The sequence below is a fragment of the Neolamprologus multifasciatus genome, chromosome 8, assembly GCF_963576455.1.
Source record: "Neolamprologus multifasciatus chromosome 8, fNeoMul1.2, whole genome shotgun sequence".
In the NCBI taxonomy this organism is placed as follows: Eukaryota; Metazoa; Chordata; class Actinopteri; order Cichliformes; family Cichlidae; genus Neolamprologus; species Neolamprologus multifasciatus.
Window position 1 is genome coordinate 9,008,732 of NC_140446.1, and position 12,013 is coordinate 9,020,744.

General features: G+C 41.7%; 1 protein-coding gene across 1 annotated transcript in view; it reads left to right on the forward strand.

Annotated features, from left to right (window-relative positions):
* timp2a (TIMP metallopeptidase inhibitor 2a) overlaps positions 1 to 11,767 on the forward strand; it is a 31,576-nt gene extending 19,809 nt beyond the window's left edge. The window contains exons 4-5 of the mRNA XM_085171157.1: positions 7,949 to 8,073; positions 9,754 to 11,767. Coding sequence (XP_085027283.1) covers positions 7,949 to 8,073; positions 9,754 to 9,951 — 323 coding nt within the window. The 3' untranslated portion in view covers positions 9,952 to 11,767. The remainder of the gene's footprint in view (positions 1 to 7,948; positions 8,074 to 9,753) is intronic.
* Positions 11,768 to 12,013: the final 246 nt, after the last annotated feature.

A 12,013-nucleotide genomic window follows, 5' to 3' on the forward strand; every position in this document is an offset into this window, starting at 1 on the left:
CCTTTTCCTCTCTCTTTTTCTCTCCAACTTTGTTTTTTGCTTCTGCCAACTGTAACTTAACCAAGGACGCCTGTGCCTCCTCCAACTCTTTTTTTTGTCTGTTCGCGGTGTCTTGTTCCTCCTGCAACCGATGTGTTACATGTCTTTCCCACTGCACAGAGTCTGCTACAGCGAAATCTGGATTTTTCTCTAAGTCAGCTTTTACTTGGTTGGGCAGCCCTGCCAGCACCGCAGAACGGAACCACGCACGATGCTCACCTTCATTACCTGGATGGATACCTGTTTCTGACAACCACTGCTCTTTGGCTTTTGCTAAAAACTCCCTAGGTGTATGTTGGGGGTCCCAATTTATTTTAGGTATAGCTCCAGTATTAGGGGTTGGGTACTTCTCACGGACTGCGTCAGATAAGGCACCTTGCACTTCATGGTATGGCAGATCATTTGCATACCGAGTTGTATGGGCTATAGCCTCTACATCAGCTAGCCCACCACCGAGCATACAGTGGCCAGCAATAGCACGGAAATCGCCAATGGCAAGTTCCTGGCCTTCGGTCAATCTACTCAATGTTCTTAACCAACTCGCTCCTCCCTCAGTTATAGGTGGAAGTTGTTTAACCAATGCTTCCAAATCTCTTATTTTATATGGGCGGTACAGTGGTTCATTTTTTGAACCTGCTATTAAAGGGAGATTATAACCAGGGGCAGCAGCTCCTGGCTCTAAGGACACTTTTTTATAGCGAACCGCGTGTTGTTTTCCTCTTAAACTTTGAAACATGGGCCTTCTCCCTACTCTTCCTCCACGTCCCGATCTCAAATTTCTGCCTACATTTGAGTCTGACTGAACTACTCTGTCTGTTTCCTCATCACTCTCCTCTTCTGATGAAGTCGCACCATCTTCACTCTCCTTCCCTGGCTTAGCTTCAGTCAGTTTTTTCTTGACGTCTTTTAGCGTTTTTATTACTTCCATTAATGCATTTGGATTTTCATGCATCCGGCCATAGACTTCTCCTCTCCAGTTTCTGTCCTTAGCCGTTGTGTCAGGTTTCTCCGACCTACTGGTTTGGGTCTGCCCTTCTCTTGCTGGTGTTGGCAACTCCTGAAAGGTTGACCGTTCACTTCCATCTTCCGTTGAGATTGTATCCTCCATTTTAAGAGTCTGTTCAGTCTGTCCACTGCAACTTGGCTGTTCTTCCATTATTACCTCTGAGTCTGACATTTTTTCTTTACTTAGTTGGCGGGCAGGCGAGGTTAAGCCTTCATCTGCAGCTGAGGCTACCTTTCTCCCTGCCCCACTTTGGGGCTGACATTTAACTGTCACTAACCCTTCTTTTGGACGAACTATATGTGGGCTAGTATATTCAACGTCTGCTATTCCTCCAAGAACCACTCCAGTTTGTCCATCTGGACCATGAACTTGTCCCCCACCAAGAGTCATCACAGGCATGATGTATGAATGTGGTGGGGCACTAGGTGATACTGCGGTCCAAGTATATAATTTTGGTGTGTCAAGTTTGTTAGCATCTTCTGAGTTTGACATTAAATTCTTCATTTGGCTCTTTATCTTCTTATTTTCCTCCTTCAGCTGTTTCAATGACTCCATGACATTTTCCATGTCTCCTGTTTCCTCCATGACATCCTCCATCATCCAAGATGATGCTCCATTCCACAGGAACAGCCATTTACAGCACTTTGCATGGGTCTCCTTTAAATTCTTGATTTCTTTTTTGGCTTTCCAGTTAACTGAACGTCCCTCTGTTTCCTTTTCCAGTTGTTCCAGTTTCTGCTCGCATCTCTCTCCTTCCGTTTTAAACACAATGTTTAGGGCTATCTTCTCCTCCAGCCCTCTCTGTTGGGAGGCAATAATTTTTCTTACCTCCACATCCATCATTTTGCATTCTTTCTCCGCTGTTTTTAATGATCCAGGGAAAGCCAAGCGAATGGCTTTTTTTAGCTGTTGCAGTTGCTCCTCCATAGGCCTAAATGCCCTAGACCCACTAGATGTCGCGCTGGAGCTGTTTGCCATTTTCCTGAAACACAGGCTTACCTCCCTCTCAATGACGTTACTCGACTCCTCCTCCTGGGTCACCCCACTACGTCTCCTTGAGAGTTCTCAGAATTAATCTCACCACTCCAACGGTCACAGTCTCCTCCAGACCTGCTCGGTGACACACAATTAACCCAGTGCGTCAGAGAGTTGACCGTGGTTTTATTAATGTTCACACTTAATCACAATATTTCACTCTCCCATTTAATTTAATAAACCCAAATACATTGTGTGCTGTACTTTATGCACGCTACAGCCACACAATTTAACACCTTCTCACCACACCAAGTCGCCACAAAACCTGCGTCAAGGCGCTCTCGTATCACATAATAATAAATAAACACCATTTTATTTTAACCGGTGGGAGAGTGATGAACCAGTCAAACCCAAACTCCTCAATAGTTCACCATTTTACTTATTTTACTTCAACACTAAACAATCAAACTCCACTTAGTCTTATTTCCTCCAGACACCATTAACCATTTCAAACACACAGTCACAAACCATTCATGTCAGCCACACAATTTCAAAAAGCCAATTATCTCCTTTTAAATAATTTCTCACTTCGGGACTTCTCCACCACTAACTCCACAAATTTTAAGAAAGCATATCAAATTCAGTACCGGTCATTACCGCTTGTACCATGGAGAAAACAAACATAGCCGCCTCTGTGACTTCATACTCGGGGTCATCCGCCTGTATGGCTAGTTCAATCACTCCTTTAAATAAAAGTAAACATCGACTAATATATAGATCTAGGTCGTCCAGATCTATTTCTGAACTTACTGACACCTCATAAGGGGTATCTCCCTCTTCTGTCTGTGCAGAACAGTCACAATTCACCTCCAGATGCCCCTCTACCCCTGTAACTTCAATGTGGCAGGACGCTGATCTCAACATTATTAGGTTTTTTATATAACTTTATATGAACAGGAATTTATCAATATTGAGTGGGTTTGTTTTTTTTTTTTTCCAAATATGTGTGTGAATGTAAATGAATTTCTTACTTTTCACAAGTCCACTTTATTGCGTGCTCATAGATTCACTTCTGTTAAAGTTATTCAACAAATATATTTTCCTTTATTTATTCCTTATGGATTATGTCACGCTTATTAGTGGCTCATATATACTTAAACTTATGTCTAGACTTGAACACAGAGTTAGAGCATCATTTCATCCTTTTTAGGGTGACAAACTCCACTTTCTCTGTATCAAGACAGCTCATAACCTTTTAACAATTTTATCTAAAGGTATTATTCATTAATATTCTTCTAGGGGAATAAATGGGTGGTTTTCTAAGTACACTTAAATTTTGTCTCAAATTATTTCATTACCATTTGATCCAAATTGTAAACACTCACCTCCGCATACACCACAATAACTTCAGAGTTATATGTATTATATCTTATATTATCACAAGAAAGCAACTGGGTTAATCAAGCATACTTGTCTATAGTCTCACACTGAAAGAAAAAGACGCTCACAGTCTTATAACTTCATATATATCTTGCTTGAATCAAAAGCATTTTAAACTTTTCACTTTTCAGCCATGTAACACAAGAGAAATATGCCAACCACAGTCATTAATCATATATTCACAGCAATATTCAAAACTCATTTATATTATCATAATACACAAAACCAGCATGTTATTTACAGGGCTTTAACAGTACTTGCAAAGCATAATTATAACAGTCAATCACACTCTAAACAAAAATGAACGTCCTCTGTGTACCTCACAGCAGCCACGTCATTTGCATGTTCACACACAATCCAATCAGACACGCAGCGCTGCAGCACGCTATCGTCACACACAGCCTCGTTTCACACTCCACTCTCTATCTTATTTTACACAGACGTCTTTTATTTACACTCACTCTCAGGCCTGAAAGTTTTAGCGCCTACACAATTTTGACAAATTTAAGATAACGGGTCCAACCGAAGAAAGTCCAACTTTTTTGTAATCAATTAACCAGTATCAGACTCGAACTGTATCTGGCCTCATCTCTAAAATCCCTACGTCAATTTACAGTGCCCAAAAAAGCGCAGATAAGGAGACTCGAACTCCTAGTTATTCTGGAGTGCCCCAAGCTCCACAGTGACCAACTGAACTAACCCTGTTCGCCGACAGGTCAAGGTCGCGCGTCCGCGGCCAGGAGGGAGCGTAACCTCCGGGCTATGCGCCTCTTAGTGGACTCTAACCACCGTTCTAACAAAATTTATAATACTTTTAAACCGCCGTCAACCCTCTAAAACAAGAGTATGACCGACGCAGATGCAACGTTATGGACAATGGAGCCTCTAACTCTCAACATGGCCAACACAGATGCAATCCTTTAAACCAATGGAGACTCTAACTCACAAAATGACCAATTCCCTATCACACTACCTGAGACTTTAACTCAGTATTATTTTCCTTTACCTTGGGACTCTAACCCAGTATTATTACTTTTAAGCTTATTTCAAGTTTCAACACTCATGAGATTTTTTCATCAAAATCAAAACAGGCCTTCACCAGTAATTTCAGTGAGTAGACTTTTAATTTATACAATCCAATTTGGCACAGTTTGGATTTACATTCAACAGGTTGTGCCTTACCTTTAGATGTGCTGGCCTGCCCACTCACGTCAGACCACTGGCTCGTGCCTGCCCGTTCGACCACCTCGGACCGTCCAAACCTCCAAACCTTCCCCCTCAATACCACAGGACGAGCCCCCAAAACTGTTACGGATTCAAATATTGAGGAGGGATACAGGAGGAAAACCCAAAATAACCACACTGGTCCGGCCGGGTCAAGTCAAACGATGATTTAATGAACACACGCGTGGGAGATGGACACCATACATCAGACAGCATCAGATCTCAATACAAACTCCACACACTCATTGTTTTATAGAAATCAGGGTATTAGAACGCCCCCTCATGCGTACAGATAATACAATACAGTCAATATTGACAACTTTAGACACATCAAGAAAAACATTCTCTTCGTCTCGAGGACAGACACTGGCTCCAGCGCCTCTCCTCGGAGCCAACTGTCCCCTACGGAGACACAACATTACAGCTGCAAGGTTTTCCAAATGATCAAGTTGACCTGTATATTACGCTGAGTCAGGGATACAATATTAACTGCATGTTGGTTTAATGAACTACCATTACTTAAAAACTTAATAAATTGATTGATTGAATCTTTATTTTGAACATGTTAAAAAAGTACATCAACATAGAATCAAAAGAGACAAATAAACAAAGCAAAGTTTAGTTAAAAAGATATAACTGAATAAAAATCACAAAGAATCACATAATATCAGTGTTATGTAAGCGCGTGCAACCTCCTGGGCCCAAAGTCATCTCACACCATGGATCAGCCAGTCATAGCGCTGACTGAAGTTTTTGACCTTTATTAACTCGGGCACAACTCTATAATAAGCAACAAACTGCCATATGTGTAAGGTGATCATGTTTACACCTGCAAAGAGAGATCATATAATTATTCTGACACCTGTAAATAAAAGATTAACACCAGGTTATAACAATCACTGTAATTCAAAGGTTAAATGTAATGTCAATAACTTCAATCAATGTTTAATGCAATGGTTATTAAATGATTCTGATATAATGATGATGATTCTGCTAAAAATGAAATAAAACACCCCTTTTCACCCGACATGACATAAACGGTAGTAACCAGACCGAAAAGCAGCGCACATTTCGGTGCTTTATTTCGGTGCTTTTTTTCCTGAGCTGTGATACACTTTCTTCTTCCTTACATTTGTATTGGCGGTTGGCAAACAACTGAAAGGTGCATTACCGCCACCAACTGGTATGGAATGATACACTTTAGATTCTAGCCAATCATTTTAAGTTTCCGAGAATAGTAGGCGGGTCCAGGTATGTACGTTCTTTTAGAGCAGAGCTACAAATTAAAAATGTCCAAGGCGAAGCGGTCAAAAGTCTGGCTGTACTTCACAGCAAAAGATGCAAACTCAGCAGCTGCAACAAGTGCTTTAAGCTGATACTGTGATACTGTCAAAGGAGGTAACACCTCAAATCTGATGAAACACCTGGCGACGCATAGTGTTTTTTTTTAAAGCCGAGAAATGCGCCGTATTTGATAGCTTGCTGCGAGACCTCACACCGAGCACATCTACTGCTTGTGGGTTGCCTGTTATCGGACCCGGAATTAGCAACATCCCCAAAAACCCGAAGAGGAGAGTCCTGGCCCCTAGCCCTGCCAGTGTAACAGAAATGATGACGGATGATAATGGCAGCAGCAGCCGTTCTTCTCTGCGTGAGTAGCTTAATGTTGTTCGTGTGTAATTTACGTTGAGTAGGCTAACCACGTTATTACATTAATGCATGTAAGGTGAACAGCAAACACCATCATAGCTACATGCAGCTGTCTTCTTCTTTGATGGCAGATACTCCCTTCACCCTGGCCAAAAAGGCTAAAATGACCAAAGAAAAAGTGGAAAACAGTTAAACATGAGAGGTTTTTGGACAAAGTTTGTGTTTTTTTCCATTGTTTAAGCACTGCTTCCAGCCAAGAATGATACCATATATGCCCCATAGCTGCAGAAAAGGCTAACATTGTTATCTTTTTACAAAAAAAACAGCTGAACATGAGAGGTTTTTGGACCACTTTTGTGTTTTCCATTCTTTAAGCACCGGTTTGAGCACCGTTTAAGCACCGGCACCGTTTCAAAAGTACCGGTTTGGCACCGGTATCGGATTAAACCTAAACGATACCCATCCCTACACATGAGAGTATCCTTTATAATTTGCTGTTTTTCATAACGCACTTAACATCTTTTTGACCTGTTTGGGTTTTATGTTTTTACGGTTGGTGCCCTCTGTGGGTTATATACCATGCGGCCACCCACAGCTCCACCGACAGCCTTTCCTCAGCTCCTCACCTCTTTGGTACGCTGTGGACAGGTCACCAGTCTGTCATAAGGCAGTGACAGCCAATCATTCACATCTACAGCCGCTTTACTATCACCAGTACCCTGATGTGCATGTCTCTGGACTGTGGAAGGAAATGAGGAGAACATGCAACCCTCAACAGAAAAGGCCCAGCCAGCTGCAGACCTTCTTGTTGTGAGGCACACCAATGTGTTGCCCATCAAATATAATTATACCTGGACACAGCTTCCTTCCTGTGGTGGTTGTTTCGATTTTTAAAGCAAGATAGGCGGTCGCAGTGTCAGAATGAGACTCAGTTTGCTGAGTAGCGGAGACACAGAGGATCGTGATGTCATTCGTGCTCTGGTTTCTCCATCACAGTCAGAGATGCGCCCGCAAACACTGGCCCGTAATTACAGAGAGTTGTAAGAGGAGGAACTGCTGAAGCCAGCATTTTCTCCCCAACTCTCTTTTCTCAAGATGTAGCGACTTTGTGCAGTGGGAAAGAAAGTTTGATTTCTGCTGACCGGGGCATCTTTCAGAATGATTCATCGTTTCTTTAGTGCGAAGGGTTAATGAGTAGAGGAGTTGCATTGAAATGAGAGTCGGTCCCGTCTGCGAGGACATACGTGTTGAGAGCTGCTATGCAGACAGATAGTGGCAAAGTGGAGGGGGTGCAGCCTCCATAGATTTGTAATCTCATCTCGAAATATCCGCTTGTTTTGACTGGTGCCCCTTTATGCACGAAACATAAACATAAGCTCTTGACAAGGACAGGTGGCCTGTGTTGACGCCTGCAGGCACCAGTCTGGAAAGTAACAGATTTCATCAGTGGTTTTCCACGAATCTGTCATCTGATGTTTACAAGTTCAGATTTTTTTCCAGAACATTTATACTGATGCACCCTGGCCTTGGTGATGGTGGTGTTTACCATGCATATTGTTATGTCTAAAGTTCGTCTGTCACACGTGTACTTTTTCTTTTTTTTTTTATATACAGGCAAGGCCGAGGCCAGCGGCAGCATGCATGTGACTTTGTGTGATTACATCATGCCCTGGGACTCCTTGAGCACCACCCAGAAGAAGAGCCTCAGCCAGCGCTACCAGATGGGCTGTGACTGCAAGGTAAGGCAGCAGAGGGCCGCCTTTGCATGTACAGTTTATCTCGTGGCGTGGAGGAAAAAAAAGACAGCTATTCACTTCCTCCACTACACATCCAGACATAGCAGAGCAAACAAGACGAGGCACGATTCAGGGGAACAAACAAAAGAGCAGTAAATGTAACTTGAATACTCTTGTTTTCTTTATTAATTGTTCTAGAGATTAAAAGGGACGTCTTACACGTTTTCAACCTCGTATTTTTTTATACTGATTGTATTCTTTCAAAATAATCGGTGATCTTATAGCTCATCCACAAGTCATTGTAAGCCCTCTTCCTTCTTTTTGGCTGCCTCGCAAACATAAGGTTTGAAGCTCGGGTGGGCAGGATTTCTGTGCTTCTGCGCTGAGATGACCATATTATGATTATCTCTTCTCTATGAAGTCATACACCGGCAAGAGTATAAAGAACTGAAGCGTGAGCTTTCACCTCACAGGGATTGCTTGTACACACTCTGATCTCTGATTTTTGGATGTTTAATAGGAACAAAGTAATATATTGATTAACGACCCTTAAAGGTGCTTTTGGGCAGATTTACAGTCTTTATGGTGCACATGGGCAAAACCTAGCTTAACCAGTACCTCAAAAACCAACAGAAGGCAATCTTATGCTGATAAATCTCATAGCAAATGATTTTTATAGGTGTGCATTTTCATTTTACTAAATTCCTACAGAGGGCGCTCTACTTTTACGACAGGCAAACTTTTTCTGCAAACTACAAAATGTTACAGGACACAGCTGATGGAAAACTTTGAGGGTCTCAAATGATTCATTATTGATGTAATGATGATTTAGGCAATTATCTATTAGATCTATTTCATTAAAAGTTAAAAATGGCAATAATCTGTTCTAAATGTTTTTGGGTGTTTCACAATAAAAGCCCCTCAGTGTTTCACAAGTTGAACACTTTGAATTTGAAGCACAAATAGTGGCTTGTTCTGTTTGCTTAAGTTCTCTAAATGGAGAGATAAATCTGTAAACTCTGGCTATGGTCATATAGGTACAATCTAAGTACACTCTTACTTCGGTCATAGGAATTTTGGCAGTTTGTTGGTCTGGAGCATTCACGTGTGTTTTAACACAATGCCACATACTTCACAGGAGTGGTTGTACCATGTTGAAGTAACTTTGGAAACATACACTTCTGCTTTTTCCCAACTCTTGAGCCACGATCGCCCCAACAGTTAAAACCGCCATAATGAAGACACTGAGCAGGTGATGGCTATCCATCTTCAGGGAGATGCCAAAAAGAAAGCATATCTACTGATACATGGCTGCCTAAACACCAAACCGCGTGACAGTCAAATCTTATGTAAACAGTTGCCCTGATATCTTAAATCTACGTGAGTTCAGTCAGGAGGAAAAAATGTGTGCGTGTAGCCACAGCTACTCAGGCTGATAAAATGACTCCAGATTACATGCTGTAACATTTCCAGTAAATTCCTGGTAGATGTTGGGTAATATGAGCACGCTGGCACTGAAAGTTATCCATCAGAAGCAAAACTGAGGCTTGATTTAATGAAAATCTGGAGGATTAGACCTTAAGGCACATTTGATATGGTCTTCTAACAGCAGTGGTATTTCAGGTGACACCCATCTCTGATAGTTTGATGTCATAAAGAGCGGATTGTGCTGTGTTTCTGCAGATTGTGCGCTGTCCCTCTCTGCCCTGTGAAATCTCGGCTCCTGAGGAGTGCCTGTGGACAGACCTGATGATCGAGAAGCAGGTGCACGGCCGCCAAGCCAACCATTACGCCTGCGTCAAGAGGGCAGACGGCTCCTGCTCCTGGTACCGCGGCGTCGCACCACCCAAAAAGGAGTTCCTGGATGCCGAGGACCCCTAAGCACATGCGACTGCACGCCGCAGAGCCTGACGGAGATAAATGTACACAATTCCAATGAAATAAAGTAATTTTTTTTTATAATTAAAAAAAAGGCAAAGCTAATGTGACAGAAATGACCTGCTGGTCTGAAAATAACCCTTTGTCACTCTTTATGTTTGGAGAGGCTCAGGGGTTGTTCTCAGACACAGCAGCTCTGTAAAAACAACAAAACAGCATCATGAGACATAGACTGGTCAAGTGATGTAACTTCCTCCTGAGGCTGGCGTCAGGAGGATAAAAATTCTCAGTGAGACAGAGCACTTCCTGCCCCTTCAAAGCAATTTTTAACAGCTCTGATCTCCACCAATCAATTCCCAGTATTCAGACAGCCATTGGTTATCCATCATCTTCCTGCTTTTATTACCTCATCCTCCAGTTTTCTTTATTCCAAAGCCAAATTCCAAGTTGCCTTTATTATTATTTTTTTCATTTCATTTTGTTTAAAATGATTGTCTCCCCCTCTCCCTCTCTCTCCGAGCACTCTTAATTCACAGTTTTCTCATCGTCTCCGCCGGGAACTTTTTTTCACGCCCACACGACGACACGCTTTCTTTAAAAAGATCGTGAATCATCTTGCAATCTTCTCTGGTTTCTTTGGGTGGGGATTTTTGCGTCCGTCACCGGCCTCACTGGACCAGTCTATGCTGCGTGAAGATGAGCGCTCTAAATTTAAATACCACCTCTCCACTGCCCCAGAGTCCAATCAGAAATATCTCAAATTTCTCACACTTCCTCCTCCTTTCTTCCTCTTCACATCCTCCCCTCTTCTTTGTTATGTAGCTGTAGGGAACCTATGCATATACTTTTGTTGTTACTTGATAATAATAATTATTATTATTTACTGCTTTAGAACTAGATTTGCACTTTTTGAGGATGAGTTCCAGTAAAGACAAGAGCCTGAACACTCTGATGTGACAGATATTATCGTTTGCCCCGACCGACCGACAGATCCACCTCAGGTGCAGAATTTTTCGCCCATTTTGAGTGCTTTGGTGATTCATATTCAGAAAAAAGCGCGAGCATATCCCTTGCTATCTTTGTCATAACATATAAAGTAGTACTTGCAGTGAACAAAAAAGTGGATGTGTGAAAGGTTTGGATAAAAGGGATCTTTTTGCAGATTTTATGTGTGAAAGAGAAACAAAAAAAGCGCTCCGGGGATGTTATTTCAGTGTCTTTGTATTATCTGTTGATTGTAAATGCAAACAGCAGTTTTCATGATATATTCTTGCAGACGGTTCATTTCACGAGTAATAAAAAAATAAGGTCTTTATACGCTTAATATTAGCTTTGACTTTCTTGCTCCTTCCAGTTATTAATGAAAGCTTTATAGCTGTCCTAGAAAGCAGTTACTTAATGTTTACAGTGCTGTTTTATAAACCTCAAGCTACATTAACAAAAAATATATATATGATGGAGTATTAGAGGCATAATTTAAAAGTAAACTCTTTCCAGTTTCCATTACTTTGTATTTTTTTCAGTGTTATTATTATACCTGTCTTTTTTTGTTTGGTTGGTTTTTTTTGTGAGTGTGTGTGCGTGCGTGTGTTTTCGCTGTCTTTGTCTACGATGTCTTTAGCTGTAGTGTCGAAGGTCCTCTTGCGCTGGAGTAACGTGAGAGTGAGAGCGATTAACCGGAGAAAGATATAGAGAAATGGGAAATGGGTTCCTTGTGTGAATAGAGGACTGTGCATGTGTTTGATGCTTTGTGTAAGTCCGGGCGAAGGACAAAGTATTCAGTATTATCAAATAAAAAAACCACAAGTTTCAAAGAGTACACGCTGCCTGTGTGTTGTCATTTCTCCTCAAGTGGGAGACCAAGTAAGTGTCACGCTAACCACATCCTGCTTGTGTCTGTGGGTTTCTTTCGACCTCTTCCCACAGTCCAATGACATACATGTTAACTCAGCTGGTGATTATAAATGGCCATGGATGTGAGGCCGATAAACTTTAGAGAATCAAGTGCCGTATGAAAGGCTTATATATACACTCACGGCCACTTTATTATTTACACTTTGCTAGT